Below are 21289 nucleotides of genomic sequence, written 5' to 3'. Positions count from 1 at the left end.
TCTACTTCCTATAACCGAAAGCAGCGCATGACGTAGGGACAATATGACGTAATAATACGTATTTATTAGACATAATTTACTTGATCTGTAAAGATTTAAAACAGAGGCAGGTGCAGAAGACAGGGTAAGTACGTGAAGCACTTAATTTGCGCATATCTATTGCGTGCATATTGGATTATGAAATATCCAACGTTTGAAGCCTTGGTTTTTGCTCTTTAAATCAAAGCGGATATTTTTTATGTACACAAACTTTAAGTATTCGTTCTTATGTCTATATTCCGTTGCTAAATGTTAAAAATCACGCGAATTCTTGTTAATTAAAAGGGTAATTTAATGAATTCTACGGTATTACTATAAAGCGATAGAGCAAGGATCGGCCTAAAGGCAAAACGCTTTTTTAAAGTATTTTTATTCAAATTTTCATTTTAAAACATAATTTTTAAAAATTGAAAAAATACAATACGTTTATTTTCGACAGTACTTACTATTAAAAGTGACTGAATAAACAACAAATATAATTTTAATGCGTTTTTTTTATTAAAAAATTTCGATACTGTCAAAAAAAAAAGAAAAATAATAAAACATAGAGGTTTTTGTTTTGCTCACACTAATTTAATTAACGTGTGGAAGTAAAAAGTAAAAAACAAAAAGAAAAATTGAAATAAATACGTGCATTAACTACCCAATACTGCTTATTAACTTAATTTCAAGTTTACAAATTGGGCAAGAGATGCGGCCAAGAGCTTTTCAGTTTTTTAAAATAATTTTTAATTAATTTTAATTTTGAGGTACAACAATTTTCTTAATACAGAATAGGTTTGGTGTAAAAAAAATATTTTTTTTTACTTGGTCCGTCACAATTAATTTTAATTTATTTTGAAGATAAGTTTTGTGAGGTAATAATTTCACTAAAACGAGTTTGTTAGTTTTGATGACGTCATCGAGTGGTAGTGACGTCTACAAGTGACGTCACCATTTGCTTTTTTTGAATGCTTTTTGTTTTTTTTTCGTTGCAATTTTTTTTTTAATTTTAAATTATTTTTTTGCGGTCAAGCCCATTAAAAATCAGATCCAATATCACGTGGTGTGATGACGTAAACTTGGTGACGTCACTCAGAACAACCATTCACCCGCGAAACCAACTTCCCAAATCAACCGACCTTTACCACGCTATTGTCTCGCGTCTCCTAACCAAAAACCATGGACTCAGGTCCATTACGTCACTGGGGTCACGTGGGTAGACACGGCTGGACGCCCACAGCTGATCCGCATCCCGATCGGCCACTCGACATGTTGGTGGCTTCCTTCCATTCGTTCTTGGCTTGATCGTAACATTCGACGCTGGACAGAAAATCGTGGCCATCATAACCTCCTAAAATTTAAAATTATTTTATTATTGACAGAGTTGGTTAAGTTAATGTGGAATCTAGAATTAACACTGGCAGCGTGGTATAGTGGTCAAAACACTGGGCTTTACTACATGAGGTCCTGGATTTGATCCCTACTGCAAGGTCCTAGATTCGATCCCCACTGCTAAAAACCTACTTTATGTTTAGGTCGTGAAGTCGACCTTTTTACATTTGAGAATAAATAAAAAATATATATAGGATTTTTTTGCAAACTAGTCTTATTTTGCATAGAAAAACTTGATAACAAAGTTTATTCAACTAGCTTAATATGTTGTAAATACTATCTCCATCTGGTCAAGGTCACAAAAATACGGATCAAACAAGTGTCTCAACATCCACTTACCGATCGCGAAGATCTTGCCGTTGAACACCGTAACAGCCAAAGCCGATCGCCGGTGTTTCATTTTTGCGACCGACTGCCAGGTGTTTTCTATAACGTTGTACCGTTCAACTGAGTTAAGTTGTTCTGAGCCGTTGTAGCCCCCGACAGCGTAAATGAAGTTGCCCAGAGATACAATACCTAAAAAAAAATTAGTATTCAAATTTTAAGTATAGGTTAAGTTTGGGGTTCGATTCTTCATCAGCAGCATAATTATTGGGCAATTACAATCTATATAATATCCCAAACTGCCACAGGCAACTTGAGACTGGGTCGGAGTAACTGATGTTACTCTATGCTTAGGTCACACATTCGACCTTTCCACATCGAGGATAAAGAAATATACCCAAAAAGTAACACGAAACAATAATATTAAATTAAATGACAAACTTCAACCTACCAGCACCACTTCTAGCTGTATTCATGGATTGTACGAAGCACCATTCATCTCTTTCAGGATGATATTGTTCCATAGAAGCTAATCTATGCTGGCCATCAAACCCACCGACTGCATACAACATTCTGTTGACCACTGCACAACCTACACCTATTCTTCTGGTTTTCATACTACATACCATTGTCCAAGTGTCTTTCTCAGGGTCATATCTGCAGAAAAAATTTGAAAAAAAAATTAAAAAAAAAAATTTCACCAAAACTTTTGTTATTTATTTTTATTTTTTTTTTAATTTTAAAATTTTCTGAATTGCATTTTTTCTGCTACCTTTGCACAATACAGGGTAACCAACCCTTCTTTTGTGCTGAATCATTAGATTAATTTGTTAGTTTAAAGTCCAATTACTTAATCTATTAGTTACTTGATTGGTAGTTTTTATTTGTTTAATACAACTCCCACTACACACCCTACAGTCTGGCTTTCTCTATTCGTTTAACCTTTAGAGTATGTTTGTCTATTATAGAGGTACTTTTCCAAAGGGCAAATATCAATAAGTAACCAAGGAAAAAAAATTCCAAATAATTTATTACTGAAAATCTACCGATGAATCCTTTTTAAAACTATATTTTTAAATAATAACTAAAAAAAAAATTTTCCAGAGTTCAAGAATTTTTTTTTTTAATTTTTTGAAAAATTACCTTTCTACGCTGTTATGGTGAATGGTGCCTTGCGAACCACCCAATGCATAAACCATATTGTCAATCACTGCTACCCCTACCCTGTTTCTTGGCACATTCATTGAAGATCTTGGATTCCATTGGTCTGACATCGGGTTGTATCTTTAAAAATAAAAATAAATATGATATTTTCGGTCAGACATATTGTTTAAATGTTTAAATGTTAAAACTTTTGTTTAACCTTTTAGGGGATTTGTTAAATTCCAAAAAAGAAGTAAAATTATTCTAAACATGTGCCTAAAAAGCACCTTTAAAAATGACCCCAAATTAGACTTTAATTATTGGTGACAAATCAAGAAACTACAATTTGCAAATTTTTTTTTAAAAATTCTCGTTTTTTCTAAATACCTATCACAAGCTGCTGAGTCGTAATTTCCGCTCGGCGAGTTATTTCTGCCACCAATGGCATAAAAGAGTCCTTGAGCCACACAGGATGCGATGCCGGACCTTGGAAGAGGTAAATCTCGAAGTTTGAGCCAAATATTTTCATCCGGATGAAAACATTCCATGTGGGGGAGGGAGTGACGAAGATATCCTCCAGCAACATATATAACCTGCAGAAAATAAATTAAAACAAACATCAAAAATAAAATAAAGATTTCTTGCTTGAAAAAGCATTTTTTGTAGGTTTTAATGGGCAAAGTCAAATTAGTTTAACTAATTTTTTGCAATTTTTGGTATAATAACATTAATGTGTCAAGTCTTTTTTAGATCACTAATATTTGAATTACTAGATGATCAAGTTACTTTTCTATGTACAAAGGTAAGCTAATTTTTACTAAACCTTCCGCCTTTGACAATTAAAATTTTTTCGTGTCATTCTACAAATTACCTTTAATAGAATGACAAGAATTTCACAATGTTAGTTTAAAGTACAAAGAACTTTCTGTTACCTGGGTTATTTCTGGGAGGCGAGGTTTTTGTTTGACCGGTTTGTGCAACGTTAAATCTTTGAATATGTGCGCGAGGTATTCTTTGCATCTAGGTTCTTTATTTAAAACTGGGCAGTGCTCCATTTGGGTAGCTAGAAAGTTTGGCGTCAAAGAATGGCAACGGACCTGCGTAAAAAAAATTGAAAAAAATTGTTATAAAAATTGAAAAAGTACAGGCTATCAAATAACAACAAAAAAAAATTTAATTCTTAAAAAATTTGATAAATAAATTTAAAATCATTAAAAAATCTTGTGCTAATATATTTACCGCTTCCAACAGCATTTTAAGGAACTGGTGTCTAACTTTGGGATCATATTGTACCCAACCCAACACAGCGTTATAAACTTCTGATTCACATTCAACATGAATTTCGTCAGCCGCAATTATCTTTGAAAGTCGGCAAGGAGAAAGGGTTTTAAATTCTTCGCTTTGCGACACCTAAAATTTTAGAGATTATAAATTTGATATATTCTGAAATAATAAACAAGGCTTGAGAGAAATTATTTGTTATCAAAATTTGCTGACAGTCATTTCAAAACAGAAGCTGGTTATATAAAAATTAAATTTGTTTACAAAAAAATTAGGCCTATATATTATTTTAAAAGCATGATTTTTTTAGTTGAAAAAAAATTTAATTTAAAAATGCATTTTCTATAGGCTATAATTTTTTAAAAATAATTTTAAATTGTAAATAAGTAGGTAAGAAATGTGTTTTGACATGTATAGGTATCATAAAAATTTCACAAGTAGTAAAAAAAGCATATCACTTCCTGTGTTAAAAAGACGACCTTTTGAATCCTCTATTTAAAATTTGCATAATCATGCTGGTATACATTCATTAACCATCACAACACTGACTAACCGTTGTACCCAATCTTTAAGTCAATTAATCATTTGAAATTGTAATTAACTGTTTTCAAGAGCGCTGATGATATTGCTTAATGTCAATTAAAAACGGACTAAAAATAGCGCAAAATGTTTATTTTTAGTTATTTACACAACAAACATTTGGGAATAAAGACAAATATTTATACAGTCATCTTTCTTGAATATTTCTTTAGTAGGAAGAACTTGTTAACCTTAAACAGTAAATAAATAACTTAAAAATTATATAAAAAACAAACCCGAATAATATTTTTAAATTTGCAGTTTAGGTAATTTTTTCTACAAAATGCAACGCTTTTTTTAATAGTATGCAAATTAATAAAATATTTCTCAAGCAATTCGTGACACTTAATTTTAAAAATTATATCGCTATTTACAACAATTTTTTTTTTAATTCATAATTATTTGTCTGTCTGAAAATTAAAACTATTTTTTTGTAAACAGATTTAAAATTAAATCCTTTTAATTATTTTAATATTGGATATTAAATTTATAAGAAATGTAAATAAGGCAATGTTTCCATAACACAGACTAAAAGCAAGCAAAATTTATTGTGCTGACTCACAGTGACTTTTGTGCGAGAAAAAATGAACAGAAACTAAATTATGGGCTTGCCCTAAGCTACATCATGTTTTAACTTCGCGTTAACCTAATTTTAATATCACAAAACAACTTGTGGCTAAAAACTGTGATTAAGCGCAAAAAAATTTTTGATTTGTGGCCGAAATTTTGATTTTTGTCATTTTTCTTCAATTATGTCAAATATCCAATTAAATTATATTAAAAATTGTTTAAAAATTATTTTTTACATAAACTAAAATTTTTTTGCCATATGAGTTGTTTAAAAAATAAACATAGTTTTATATTAGTTTTTTAAAATTAATTTTTAATTCTTACCATTCCAAAATTTGCACATATATATTTTTGTATTTTATTCCTTAGGTCGGTGCAGCCGAGATCTTCTGCAAATGATGCTAGCCCCAAACAGTTTGTTGGATCTAACTGGTTTTCCAGAAATCTGTAAGCAAATTAAATTAAGTTAATATTTAATTAAAATTTCAAAAATGTAATTTTATTTGATAAAGTCACGGTGACATTGTAGAACGTTATTTGCTAAGCAGGAAAATTTATTACTTCGGTTTCGACCTTAGTGACTTGCAAATTTCTGCAATCGTAAATTGGCGAAATTCTTAAACACCTTTTAACCACAAGACCAACATTAAATTTAAACTAGTTCAGGCAATTTAAAACAGTGCCAAAGCAATAAAAATACCTTACATTTAAATTGTAAAGTACTATCACATTAAGAATAAATTAAAATGAAAAAAATCATAAAAATTGTAAGTACCTGCAGCATATTTGAATAACATGGTTCATTTGCAACATGCTAGCTCCTGACATAATATACAGCACACACTTTTCACTTATCATTATTCTCGACGTGTACGCGAAATCAAGAAGTTTGGTAAAAACTTCCGGGTGTATTTCTTTCATATTTATTTCTGACATATTTCGTTCTCTGCAGCCACCTGCAACAAAATAAAGGTAAATTTTACAAATTTTTTATTTTACCTAAATATTTAAAAACATCAGTAAATACACATACAACTTGTACATGTAAAAAGTTGTATTTAGAAAATATGGGTACAACATCATTGTTTATTTAGCTGTTTAAATGCTAAAACAATAATAATAATATACCCTTTTTTGCAATATTCTGGTCAGTCTTCATAGCAGGGAATTTTTTAAATATATATAAATATAATTTTTAAAATATGTCATACAAAATATTTTCTTTTAACTCATGGTACTATGGAGCTAAAATTAGTCAAAGTTTGACATAGAGGCGTAGGAATTCGAGTTATTACGTCATTAAGTTTCTTTATCAGGTTGATGGAGTTTAAATATTTGGCCTGGATAAACGATCCAAGTATGTCTTATTATAAGATTCAATTTCCAATAAAGGATTATGCGTATTTACACAAATAATAATTAAAATAATGAAAATAAATATAATGTAAACAATTTTTTTGAAAATTTGTTTTTGGCAAAAATTGTATATAAATATATATTTTTTTTTAAATTTGAATCTTATTTTATTAAAAATATTTTAAACAAAAATTAAATTTTAACGATAAAATTTAACCAAATATTATGATAATTTATTTACCTGTAAACATAGCTTTAAAATAGGGCGAACAGGCCGACAAAATCAACTTGTGGGCAGCAAACTTTCTTTTTTGTCCGTTATATTCTAATTTAATTGTGACATCACACAACAATGAATGACTGCGCAGTTCGTTAATTATATTCAAAGTATCACTAGGGTAATCCTTGAGCTCAAACCGTTCGACCCTGAAAAAATAAATTTAATTTTTAATTAATACTAAATGTAATTTACAACATAAATAAAAAAATGATTGCTAATATAATTTAATGGTTGTAGCAAAATGAGTCCATTAAAATATGTTACATTTTAAATTTCTTAATTAATGCTATATAAATAATATAACCACTTTAATCTTAGTTAAATAAATAACTTTAAATATTTTTTATGAACACACAAGATCAAAAAAACTTAAATTTTATCAGGTGAATTAAAGTTTTATTTAAAATTAATTTTTTATGTATTTTACTTTACTTTATTTTATTAGTTTACCTGTCTCCATGCATTGAGGGTATTACACGTCCTGGGCACTTGCCCAGAATAGCACATTTTCTCCTCCCAGACATTTCTTTATATTTGTTTATTATCTTCGTTTATTTTTATTAATTTTATGCACATCACTCCTCATGAACACGCAATACAATATCACTTTTTTCTTATCTCCATTTTATTTATTTAATTATTAATTTTCTAAATATAACGATTTCAAAGTTGTTACTATCATACTATTAGCATTACGTCTACGTTTCTGTATAAAATTTCCATAACAATAGTGTGAATGAAATCCAACAACGTTATTTCTTTGTAAAGCTGACAGTTTTTGTTGAATTATACTTAAACAAATAGTAAAACTAAGCAACTATATAGTCGCCAATATAACAACGTTGCGTTTCTATTCTATTCTACTCAGTTGTGCAACTACCACCTTTTTAATACGGTTTATTTGGCAGTATATACAGATACATTTTTAAACTTAACTGGGTTCATATTATTTCACAAGCCTTTGTCTGATTATAGTTGGTTTTGTCGATACAAATTTTGAATTGCTGACTCACTGCGTAATAGCGTTGCCAAATTAATTTTAGAGAGCAGCTTGTTTGTTATGCGTTTGTTCAAATTTTTTAATTTTTGGAAGCACTGGATTTTCGTATACTCTCGTTTTAAATGAAATTATAAAAACTTCGAAGTTTGATATTTCTTTTTAAAAATATGTAATGCCTTTAAACTGAAAGATTTAATTATAAATATATGTATGTAGGCAGCTATTCCTACCTATTTTAATCATATTTAATTTGCTAAATTGTGTAATATTTGCTTAACTAAATAAACCAATAACATTTTCGATAAAAAATATAAAAGTTTTGTTAGGGCAATTTTTTAAAGTATAAAGCACATTTTTTATACCAGTTACATTTTTAACATAACATTAAGCTTTAATAATAAAATTATGTGTGAAAAAGCATTGCTTTAATAAGCTTTTTTTTACGTTTTTTTGGCCTAATTTATGACATTAAGTGACAGCATAAACCTAATGTTTTACGCACATAAACGCATGTCTTGGTTACCTATATGTTACGTGACTGTAAGCACGCTCTATCTAACTTTAAATTAATTTTTTGATGACAGTGATTAAACGTGTATTTAAATACGCCATATTAAAGTTATTGTTTAGCATTTACATAAAATTGATTAAATTTTTTCCTAATTTTTAATTTTTTTTTTAATAATTTTAAAAAATTTAAAATTTTTATTTTTATTTTATGCCTAAAATTAGGTCTTAGCGCTAATAATATTTAAAACTTTGCTAGATAGGGTAATGTATGCCTATATTGATATAGGTGTTCTCACATAGCTATTTAAGTTTGTTTTAATTGGTCTACACAATGGCATTATAAACTAACCCTAAGTTTATTCACCTATTTATTAGGTACTACTTTTGGTTTTACAAATTCCTCATTTACATAACAAAAAAAATGTCTAAAGTTCGTTAACCTCATGACTAAGCAAATATTTTTCGTGACTAATTAAAATTTTCAGTTTTTCTATTACTGATGGTTGTTAGCGTTAACTTTATTTGATAATATTAATATAACACAACAAAATTTTGTTAACTTATTTTATTAAATACAAAATTTTTGTTAACTATACATCTACCAACTATAATTGAAAAAGCAATATTGGAAAAAAAATCTATTATGAAATGTCATTACCATTTAAAATGTAATATATTGTATTTATTCATAAACACACAATGAGTTCTAATAAAGAATATAAAGTAAACAGAAGTCGCAATCTGATTTAAAATACTATTTAATTGTAAATATTTATTTGTACACTAAATCCTGGGTAAGTATTGTAACCATTTGTGATAAATTGCAAATAAGGATTTTTGCCAATGTCGTAGTAATAGTTTCCATTTGCATAGTAGCCTGAAAATTTGTAAATATCACCACTAGAGTCGCCATCACCGCTATGCCCGCTGTCACCACTATGGCCGATATCACCGCTATGGCCGATATCACCACTATGCCCGATATCACCACTATGCCCGATATCACCACTATGACCGATATCACCACCCTCTATACTGCCGTAATTGGTATAAAGAGTTAAAACATCAATGTAAGGTTCGGTGTATAGATCATCAATAAAAAACTGCATGCGTCGTCCAGAAATATTTCCACTTAAGATCCAGCATTCATTCAAGTTGTTAGGATAATATGATGGGTAGTCATAAGAAGTTATTCTAGATTGCTTATTAGTAATATATCGAACAGTAAAACAACCATTAGGGATTGCCTGGAAAGATGTTGTCAAAGCTAGAGAGTATCTGTATTTTAACTTGAAGCCTTTGTCAGTAATTAAACCCCCAGTTGAAAAATTAATCAACATGTAACTACTAGTAGAGCGTATATACACGTTTTTATAACTACCAGAATATCTAGCAAGCAAAGGGTAAAAGGAGGCCGGGCCATCGTATATTCTAAGATAATCATAGCCAGATTCGGTTTCCATATTCTCAATGGTAAGCTCAACAACATAATATAAAGAATCTGTACTAATTTGCCAAGAACAGTCATTATTGTTGTAGTAGTCGTTCGGATAATTTGGTGAGTAAATGTAATTGTATCTAGAATAGGCGGTGAGATGAAATACGTTGTTACAAATGTCGTTATTGGAAAGGGAAAGCGTAATATTATCTAATAACATCACTAGGATAACTAACATTAATCTTTTAAGCAACATATTCTAAAAACAGAAAAAAATAAGCTTTTTGTTAATCTGAACTTATAAAACTGAGTATTTTAAAATTATCTAATTTTTTCGAAGGTTAATAAGATAAACTTATAGCTATCTGTTAAAACCATCTTACCTGCAAAATAAAAGGGTCTGCATACAAAACCACTCAAGTTTGTTTACTAAAATTTAAAAAAATATTTAAACGTTTTTCGTTATCTTTAAAAATTTATCAGAAATTTTTCAATATCAATAAAAAATAAATTGATTGGCAGCTTTTTATATACTTGAGACGCCTTATTTTATTAATAATTCTATATTGTTATCAATTATCAAACATCATTAAGGGAACTGCTATTTTTTAAATATTAACCTTAACAAATTTGCCAATAAGGGTTTTAAATGAAATAGGGAAATGTAAATATGCTGTTATGTAGGATCAAGATTTTATCTTTAATCGATTTTACTGTTTTATTGGACACAACTCTTGAAAATAATGATAATGCTAGAATATTAATGTTAATTTTTTTATTTTTTTTTACTTATATAATATTTTGCAACAAAAAACTTATTGCTTAAGTTTACTTAACACTAACGGTCAAGTATTTTAGTGCAACGTTAAGTTGCTTTTTAATTATATTGCCAAACATTGATCTATAGTCTTAAGTTAACATATTTGGAACTCTAGGATTTTTTACTCTGTTTTTCAAGTTTTTTTAGAGCACCATTTTAAATTTGTGCAAGCACATTTTCAAATTATGGCAAACTTTATGAAACTATAATAACAAAATGTAGAGAGTACTAAAACAAACACCATTAAAACAAACACCAGTTAACCGTTTTAAATTTAATGTTTAACTTTTTTACAATACACCAATGGCTTCACCGAAATATAAGTTAAGCAACACTAATTACGCTGTTATTAATAGTAAATATATATTTGTATACTAAATCCATGGTAGTTATTATTGTAACCATTTGTAATAAACTGCAAAGAAGGATTTTCACCAATGTCATAGTAATAGTAATTATTGTAATATCGATTGGAAAATTCGTATGTATCGCCACTAGAGTCGCCATCACCATTACTTCCGCTGTCGCTACTGCCTGTACTTCCACTATCAGTATAAAGAGTTAGAATATCAACGTATGGTTCGGTGTACAGAGTGTCAATATAAAGCCGCATGCGTCTTCCACGATTAAAATCACTTAAAATCCAACATTCATTCAAGTTATTAGGATAATATGATGGAAAGTTATTAGAAGTAATATAAGTGGAAACACTGGTAATTTGGTGAACGACAGAGCAACCTTCTGGAATTGTTTGGGAGCGTATTGGGTAAACGTATTTATATCTTAAACTAAACCCGTTTCTGGTAACTGATCCATCAGTTTGAAAGTTAACGTACATGTACACACTGGTAGAGTAAACATATTCGTAACTGTAACTACCATGATAAGTTTTAAGCAAAGGGTAAGAGGAAGATGTTCCGTCGTAGACTCTGAGATAATCATAGCGAGATTCAGTATCCATATTCTCAATGGTAAGCTCAACAACATAACCTGAATAATAGGAACCTATTCGCCAAGAACAGTCAATGTTATTGTAGTAGTTATTTGGATAATTTGGGGAATAAATGTAATCGTAACTTGAATATGCGGTAAGGTAAGATAAGCTATCACAAGTTGGTGCTGTTGTCACGGGATAGGAAGTTGTTGGGTTAGATGGATATATGCTTCGATATCGTAAGTTAAAGCCTTGATAAGTCGTTGAGCTGTCAGTTATAAAAGTAATGTACATGTACCTACCAGAAGAGTATACATATTCGTTACTGTAACTACCAGAATATTTTCCAAGCAATGGATAATTTGAATATGATCCGTCATAAACTCTGAGATAATCGGAGTAAGACTCCGTTAGCATATTCACAATGGTAAGCTCAACAACATAATGTGAATAATATGCACCAATTTGCCAAGAGCAAGCAATATTATTGTAGTAGTTATTTGGATAATTTGGCGAGATAATGTAATCGTAACTGGTATGAGCTGTATAGTAGCCGCTGTTACAAGTATAATTGAAGGAAAGGTTTGTTGTTTCTGCAGCCAGAGTTGTCGAAGGTGTGGTGAGTTCTTTAGAAGGTGTAGTGGTTATTGGCGAGGGAGCATAGACACTTGCCTCCGCCGAAAAACCACTACTAGTAAAAGAGCAGTCAGAGGTAAGATGAAGAAAAACGCTACTAGATGTAGTCGTAAAGGAAGTGGAGTATTTTTGTAAATCGTTAAATGTACCTGTTACAACGCCAAGAACTTTATCATGGACAGAAAGACCATCATAGATTGTCAAACGGTCACAACACTCTTCGATATCTATGTCTGTAATTACCAGGCTGACTGTTTTATTGTCAGGCATTCTAATCCACCACGAAACATCAGCGTTGTTTGGATAAGCATTAGGATAGTTAGGAGAGGAAATCTTGGCCTTCATAGCGTCTACCCTTATACCGTACATGTCTAAAGAAACACGGGCCCTGTTTAAAGGTTTGGAGTTAGTTAAAACAGCCTCGGCTATAGTCTCAATGTACTTAAGTTCGAAAGTCATTTCAGTTTGTCCCTTAATGTGAACAGTGTTGTCGGCCCTTTGAATTTCATTGTCGTAGTTATCTGTTAATAAAAGTTAAAGGTTAATAACACACAAATTTATGCCCTTTTCTGGCTGGTACCTTGCCCAAATTGTACAGAATGCCTGTTCCATAAAAATACTAAAGTAACCATACCTAGAACTGATTTAGGGACGTAGATTGCAGCATTGTGATCTTTCTCGCTCGCCATTTTCATAATCTCTTCCGCCATAACCCGGTTAGTTTTTTTGCCAACAAACGACATCTTATCGGTGTGCATAGAGAATGAAGTCATCTCCGCGTTGTCAGGGAGATAGGAATGAAATCTGACGTCATCAGCAAGATATACTGGATTTTCGATGCTTACTTTTAGAGTCTGGGTCTTGTCTTTCGGCTTAGTTGTGTTAACCTGCAAAATTAAACAGCTTAAAACACATGGACACATTTAAAACAATTTTTTTGTATATATCTTTATCCTCGAGGTGGGAAGGTCGAATGCGCGACTTAAACACCGACCCAGTTCCAAGTTGACTGTGGCAGTTTGGGATATTATATAGGTTATAATTTCCCGATAATTTTGCTGCTGATTAAGTATTGGCTCAGCTGCAGTTCTTACTTTTTATAGCGTCTTATACTCAAGGGCGCTAGAGCATGAGAGCAGTGAGGATTGAACCCACGACCTCAGGTGGTGTAGCAAGTGTTTTTACCACTACAATTGCAATAGTGTTTGTTAAAAACTGTAATCGTCTATACGTAACACGATGCGGACAACCCGCCTTGTAAAGATTTCTGCAATAAAAATATTAAAAAAATTGACTTACAATTTCATATATTGGGTTGTCTGGGAACAGTCCTATCACGAATGCATCGTTGTCAGACAGGGAAACTGTTACGTCATAAAATGACGTCACGAGAATTAATAATAAGATTTTATTTTGCAGCATTTTCTGTATTAAAACAACTGATTACTCTTTTTGCTATATATTTACATAAACATATATTTTATAATCTATTGGAAAACTAATACATTGTAGGGTAATATAACTCAAATTTCTAAGTATTTCTTTTAGGGTAGGAGTTATATTTATAGGTAGTTAATACAGAAATTTCAATTATGGGATAACAACATCTGCATAAAGTATATTTACCAAAAATTAAGTAAAAATACTTCAACTTAATTCATTATCGTGGAAAATTTAACATCAGTTTCAAATTTCAACAAAAATTACAAATGATTGACAGCTATTTTATAGACTTGAGACACCTAAGTTTATTGATAAATGAATGGTTATCTCTTGTCATAGATATAATATAGGGGTGCTATTGTTTAAATGGTAATCATATTTTCAATAATAAGCTATTTTCGGAAAAGTGTATTTACAATTTCAGGTAATACATAAGATGGGAAAGTGTTAACATGTTGGTAACGAAAAGTTAAGTCGAGACTTTATCTTTTTTTATTATTATGTGTTTTTTTTATATTTTTACTACCGTAAATTATTGTAAATACAAGAAAAATGTCAGAATTTGCTTATCAACTTAATTCCCTGTTCTTCCTTAAACTTAGTAAAGATTTTTTCATTAATAGATTTTTGGTTTTTAGTGGACACAACTTGGGTGAATAACTATCATAGTGCTAGAATTTTAATGATATTTTATTTGATTTTTTTACTCATTTTATATTTCGCATCAGAAAATTTATTGCTTAAGTTTACTTAACATAAACGGTTAAGTATTTCAGTGCTATGTTTTGTTAAGTAACTTTTTAATGATAATGCCAAACATTAAATTATAGTCTTAAGTTTGTTTTTTTTAAGGTTTTTTTATAAAAAATGATTTTCTCATTTTGTGCGAATAAGCACATTTTCTAATCAAGGCAAACTTTCTAAAACTATGCTAAAAAATGCAAGGGTACTGAAACAAAAACCATTTATTGTTCTTAAAATGTAAGTTAAAATTATGTATTACACACTGAAAAAAACAACTTGAGGTAATTTAATAAGTTAACCACAACATCTGCTACACTAAATATATGAATTAAGCAACACCAAATACGCTATTATTGCTAGTAAATATATATTTGTATATCAAATCCATAGAGGTTAGTGTACCCATTTGTAATGAATTGAAACTGGGGATTTTCACCAATATCATAGTAAAAGTATTGACCGTTATAGTAACCTGAAAACCTGTGAATGTCACCACCAAAGTCGCCATCACCACTACTCTCGTTGTCGCCACTTCCTGAATTACCATTATCGGTATAAAGAGTTAAAATATCATAGTTAGACTCGGTGTACATATAACTAATATAAACCCGTATGCGTCTTCCACGATAAAATTCACTAAAAATCCAGCATTCATTCAAGTTATTAGGATAATATGATGGGTAGTTATCAGAAATGATATAAGTGGATGAACTGGTAATTTGGTGAACGACAGAGCAACTTTCTGGAATTGTTTGGGAGAGTATTGGGTAAACGTATTTATATCTTAAACTGAAGCCATTCCTGGTAACTATAAACGTTTTTGTAACTACCAGCATATCTTGCAAGCAAAGGGTAAAAGGAGGCCGGGCCATCGTATATTCTAAGATAATCATAGCCAGATTCGGTTTCCATATTCTCAATGGTAAGCTCAACAACATAATATGAAGAATCTGAACTAACTTGCCAAGAACAGTCATTATTGTTGTAGTAGTCGTTCGGATAATTTGGTGAGTAAATGTAATTGTATCTAGAATAGGCGGTGAGATGAAATACGCTGTTACAAATGTCGTTATTGGAAAGGGAAAGCGTAACATTATCTAATAACATCACTAGGATAACTAACATTAATCTTTTAAGCAACATATTCTAAAAACAGAAAAAAATAAGCTTTTTGTTAATCTGAACTTATAAAACTGAGTATTTTAAAATTATCTAATTTTTTCGAAGGTTAATAGGATAAACTTATAGCTATCTGTTAAAACCATCTTACCTGCAAAATAAAAGGGTCTGCATATAAAACCGCTCAAGTTTGTTTACTAAAATTAAAAAAATATTTAAACATTTTTCGTTATCTTTAAAAATTTATCAGAAATATTTCAATATCAATAAAAAATAAATTGATTGGCAGCTTTTTATATACTTGAGACGCCTTAGTTTATTATAATTCTATATTGTTATCAATTATCAAACATCATTAAGGGAACTGCTATTGTTTAAATATTAACCCTAAGAAAATTTGCCAATAAGGGTTTATAAAATAAGGAAATGTAAATATGCTGCTATATAAGATCAAGATTTTATCTTTAATCGATTTTCCTGTTTTATTGACACAACTTTTGTAAATAACATTTTTTTAAGGTTTTTAAGGTTTTTCATTTTTTAAGTTTTTCATACAGTCTGATTTTAAAATTTGTGCAAATAAGCACATTTTTAAATTAAAGCAAACTTTGTAAAACTATACTAAAACATGTAAGGACACTGAATTAAACACCATTTACTAACTTTATTGTTCTTAAAATGTAAAAAAAAAATTATAACACATTCTAAAAATCACCATTTAATGTAATTTGATAAGTTAGCTGTTTTAAATTTTACAAACACAATATCAGCTCTGCTAAAACATTTTAATTAAACGCAACGCAAAACACAGTTATTTTTACTAAGAAATATTTACATATATAGTAAATCCATAGTTGTTAGTGTACCCATTTGTAATGAATTGAAACTGGGGATTTTCACCAATATCATAGTAAAAGTATTGACCGTTATAGTGACCTGAAAACCTATGAATGTCACCACCAAAGTCGCCATCACCACTACTCCCGTTGTCGCCACTTTCTGAATTACCATTATCGGTATAAAGAGTTAAAATATCATAGTTAGACTCGGTGTACATATAACTAATATAAACCCATATGCGTCTTCCACGCTAAAATTCACTAAAAATCCAGCATTCATTCAAGTTATTAGGATAATATGATGGGTAGTTATCAGAAATGATATAAGTGGAATAACTGGTAATTTGGTGAACGACAGAGCAACCTTCTGGAATTGTTTGGGAGAGTATTGGGTAAACGTATTTATATCTTAAACTGAAGCCATTCCTGGTAACTATAAACGTTTTTGTAACTACCAGCATATCTTGCAAGCAAAGGGTAAAAGGAGGCCGGGCCATCGTATATTCTAAGATAATCATAGCCAGATTCGGTTTCCATATTCTCAATGGTAAGCTCAACAACATAATATGAAGAATCTGTACTAATTTGCCAAGAACAGTCATTATTGTTGTAGTAGTCGTTCGGATAATTTGGTGAGTAAATGGAATTGTAGCTGGAATAGGCGGTGAAATAAAATACGCTGTTACAAATGTTTTTATTAGAAAGGGAAAGCGTAACATTATCTAATAACATCACTAGGATAACTAACAATAATCTTTTAAGTAACATCTTCTATAAACAAAACAAAAATAAGCTTTTTGTTAATCTAAACTTATAAAACTGAGTATTTTAAAAATATCTAATTTTTTTCTCAGGTTAATAGGATAAACTTATAGCTATCTGTTAAAACCATTTTGCCTACAAAATAAAAGGGTCTGCATACAAACCGCCCAAGTTTGTTTACTAAAATTTAAAATATACTCGAACGTTTTTCGTTATCTTTAAAAATTTATCAGAAATTTTTCAATATCAATAAAAAATTAATTGATTGGCAGCTTTTTATATACTTGAGACGCCTTAGTTTATTATAATTCTATATTGTTATCAATTATCAAACATCATTAAAAGTGGTGCCGTTGTTTAAAAATTAACCCCAAGAAAATTGAAATATAGATTGTAAACACTCTATTATATTAAGTCAAGGGAATATGTTATTTTATAGCCACGAACTCTGTTTTAAATAAAATTTTTATGAATAACTGTGCAACCGTAGAACTTTACCTATAAATATGTATTTATTTTACTTTGTAACACTTTACCCAAGATATAATTTTACTAATAGGGCTATAGACCTTTTCTTATATTTAAATTAGTTATTTAGAATTTTTAACAGTTTCTTTAAGTTATTTAAAAAGCATAATTATTAAACTTGTGCTACTAAACTTCTTTTGTGAAACAAATATTTTTATGAAACATAGTAAATCAAACACTATTTACCAATTTTATTTTTTATATGTCCCCACAATAATACATACCACACCTGAAAAACACATGAAGGTTGTATGATAACTTAACCACTTAAACAAAGTAACACATTTTTCATTAGCTTTACATAAATAAATTATCAGTTAACACCAATCACCACTACATTTTGATAATTAATAAATGTGTACGCGTATCCTAAATCCAGAATAATTATTGTACTCATTTGTAATAAATTGAAACTGGGGATTTTCACCAATATCATAGTAAAAGTAATAACTGTTATAGTAACCTGAAATCCTGTGAATTTCACCACCAAAGTCGCCATCACCACTACTTCCGCTGTCGCCACTTCCTGTACTACCATTATCGGTATAAAGAGTTAGAATATCATTGTTATATTCGGTGTACATATAATCAATATAAAGCTGCATGTGTCTTCCTCGACTAAAATCTCTTAAAATCCAGCATTCATTCAAGTTACTAGGATAATTATTTGGATAGTTTTCAGAATTGATATAAGTGGAATAACTGGTAATTTGGTGAACGACTGAGCAACCTTCTGGAATTGTTTGGGAGAGTATTGGGTATACGTATTTATATCTTAAACTAAATCCGTTTCTGGTAACTGAGTAATCAGTTTGAAAGTTAATGAACATGTACCTACCGGAAGAGTAAACATATTCGTAACTGTAACTACCATAATAAGTTTTAAGCAATGGGTAAGAAGAAGATGAGCCATCATAGACTCTGATTTTATCGCAGCAACTTTCAGTATCCATATCTACAACGGTAAGCTCAACAACGTAATTTGAATAAGAAGAACTAATGCGCCAAGAACAGTCAATATAGTTGTAGTAGCTATTTGGGTAATTTGGCGAGTAAATGTAATCGTAACTTGAATATGCGGTAAGGTAAGATAAGCTATCACAGGTTTCGGAGGAAGATGCTGTTGTCCCGGGATAAGAAGTTGTTGGGTTAGATGGATATATGCTTCGATATCGCAAGTTAAAGCCTTGGTAAGTCGCTGAGCTGTCAGTTATAAAAGTAATGTACATGTACGTACCAGAAGAGTATACATATTCGTTACTGTAACTACCAGAATATGTTCCAAGCAATGGGTAATTTGAATATGATCCGTCGTAAACTCTAAGATAATCGGAGTAAGACTCCGTTAGCATATTCACAATGGTAAGCTCAACAACATAATGTGAATAATACGCACCAATTTGCCAAGAGCAAGCAATATTATTGTAGTAGTTACTTGGATAATTTGGCGAGTTAATGTAATCGTAACTGGTATAAGCGGTATAGTAGCCGCTATTACAAGTATAATTAAAAGAAGGGTTTGTTGTCTCTGCAGCCAGAGTTGTCGAAGGTGTGGTGAGTTCTTTAGAAGGTGTAGTGGTTATTGGCAAGGGAGCATAGACACTAGCCTCTGCCGAAAAACCACTACTAGTAAAAGAGCAGTCGGAAGTTAGATGAAGAAAAACGCTACTAGATGTAGTCGTAAAGGAAGTGGAGTATTTTTGTAAATCGTTAAATGTACCTGTTACAACGCCAAGAACTTTATCGTGGACAGAAAGACCATCATAGATTGTCAAACGGTCGCAACACTCTTCGATATCTATGTCTGTAATTACCAGGCTGACAGTTTTATTATCAGGTACTCTGATCCACCACGAAACATCAGCGTTGTTTGGATATGCATTAGGATAGTTAGGAGAGGAAATTTTGGCCTTCATCGCGTCTACCCTTATACCGTACATGTCTAAAGAAACACGAGCCCTGTTTAAAGGTTTGGAGTTAGTTAAAACAGCCTCGGTTATAGTCTCAATATACTCAAGCTCGAAAGTCATTTCAGTTTGCCCTTTAATGTGAACAGTGTTGTCGGCCCTTTGAATCTCATTGTCGTAGTTGTCTGTTGATAAAAGTTAGAGGTTAATAACACACAAATTTATGCCTTTTTCTGACTGGTACCTTGCCCAAATTGTACAAGATGCCTGTTTCTATAAAAATACTAAAGTAACCTTACCTAGAACTGATTTAGGGACATAGATTGCAGCATTGTGGTCTTTCTCGCTCGCCATTTTCATAATCTCTTCCGCTATCACCCGGTTAGTTTTTTTGCCAACGAACGACATCTCATCGGTGTGCATAGAGAATGAAGTCATCTCCGCGTTGTCAGGGAGATAGGAATGAAATCTGACGTCATCAGCAAGATATACTGGATTTTTGATGCTTACTTTTAAAGTCTGGGTCTTGTCTTTCGGCTTAGTTGTATTAACCTGCAAAATTAAACAGCTTAAAACACATGGACACATTTAAAACAATTTTTTTGTATATATCTTTCTTAAGTGGTGTAGCAAGTGTTTTTACCATTCCAATTGCCATCGTGTTTGTTAAGAACTGTAATCGTCTTTACGTAACACGTTGCGGTCAACCCGTTTTGTAAAGATTTTTGCAAGAAAAATATTAAAAAAAATTGACTTACAACTTCATATATTGGGTTGTCTGGGAACAGCCCTATCACGAATGCATCGTCATCAGACAGGGAAACTGTTACGTCATAAAATGACGTCACGAGAATTAATAATAAGATTTTATTTAGCAGCATTTTCTGTATTAAAAACAACTGATTACTCTTTTTGCTATATATTTACATAAACATAATTTTATGATCTATAGAAAAACTAACACATTGTAGGGTAATATAATTTAAATATTTTAGTATTTCTCTTAGAGTAGGAGCTGTATTTATAGGCAATTAATACAGAAATTTCATTTATGGGATAACAACATCTGCATGAAAAACATCTTAAGTATATTTACCAAGAATTAAACAAAATACTTCAACTTAATTCATTATCGTGGAAAATTTAACATCAGTTTCAAATATCAACAAAAATTAAATGATTGAAAGCTATTTTATAGACTTGAGACGCCTAAGTTTATTGATAAATGAATGGTTATCTCTTGTTATAGATATAATATAGGGGTGCTATTGTTTAAATGTTAATCATATATGCAATAATAAGCTATTTTCGGGTAAGTGTATTTACAATTTCAGGTAATAAATTAGATGGGAAAGTGTTAACATGTTGGTAAAGATAAGTCAAGTCGAAGTTTGATCTTTCTATATTGATTACTGTCGTCAGTTTTGTAAATATAAAATAGGTTGTCAGAATTTGAAATTCTTTTTTCTCATTAAACTTCATGTTATTAAAAGTTACCTTTTTGGTGGAAACAAGTAATGGTTTAATGATAACCCAGTTACGTTTTGTATATTGGAGTTCAAAATTATAATAGTGTTCTCAAATATATTCAAGTGCTAGACATAGATCAATATTAGGCTTTCGAAATTGAGTAACTTCTCTTCATGATTATAAAATAAAAATT

General features: G+C 30.5%; 2 protein-coding genes across 2 annotated transcripts; both read right to left on the bottom strand.

Moving 5' to 3' along the window:
* Positions 1-560: 560 nt before the first annotated feature.
* LOC145744962 (kelch-like ECH-associated protein 1) lies at positions 561-7589 on the bottom strand. The gene is made up of 11 exons (XM_082562937.1): positions 7397-7589; positions 6908-7092; positions 6086-6266; positions 5635-5755; positions 4120-4290; positions 3813-3977; positions 3268-3473; positions 2881-3021; positions 2189-2394; positions 1753-1929; positions 561-1372 (listed from the first exon to the last, which is right to left on the bottom strand). Exons 1-11 carry the CDS (start codon positions 7468-7470, stop codon positions 1230-1232), a joined length of 1770 nt encoding a protein of 589 aa, XP_082419063.1. The 5' UTR covers positions 7471-7589; the 3' UTR covers positions 561-1229.
* Positions 7590-9214: 1625 nt separating this feature from the next.
* LOC145745071 (cubilin-like) lies at positions 9215-20507 on the bottom strand. The gene is made up of 12 exons (XM_082563060.1): positions 20385-20507; positions 19926-20178; positions 18113-19811; positions 16885-17081; positions 16426-16589; positions 15302-15617; positions 14874-15213; positions 13470-13551; positions 12919-13171; positions 11090-12805; positions 10278-10294; positions 9215-10153 (listed from the first exon to the last, which is right to left on the bottom strand). Exons 1-12 carry the CDS (start codon positions 20505-20507, stop codon positions 9215-9217), a joined length of 6099 nt encoding a protein of 2032 aa, XP_082419186.1.
* Positions 20508-21289: the final 782 nt, after the last annotated feature.

Source organism: Corella eumyota, chromosome 3, assembly GCF_963082875.1.
Source record: "Corella eumyota chromosome 3, kaCorEumy4.1, whole genome shotgun sequence".
Lineage (NCBI taxonomy): Eukaryota > Metazoa > Chordata > Ascidiacea > Phlebobranchia > Corellidae > Corella > Corella eumyota.
This window is presented reverse-complemented; position numbering and strand designations above follow the sequence as displayed.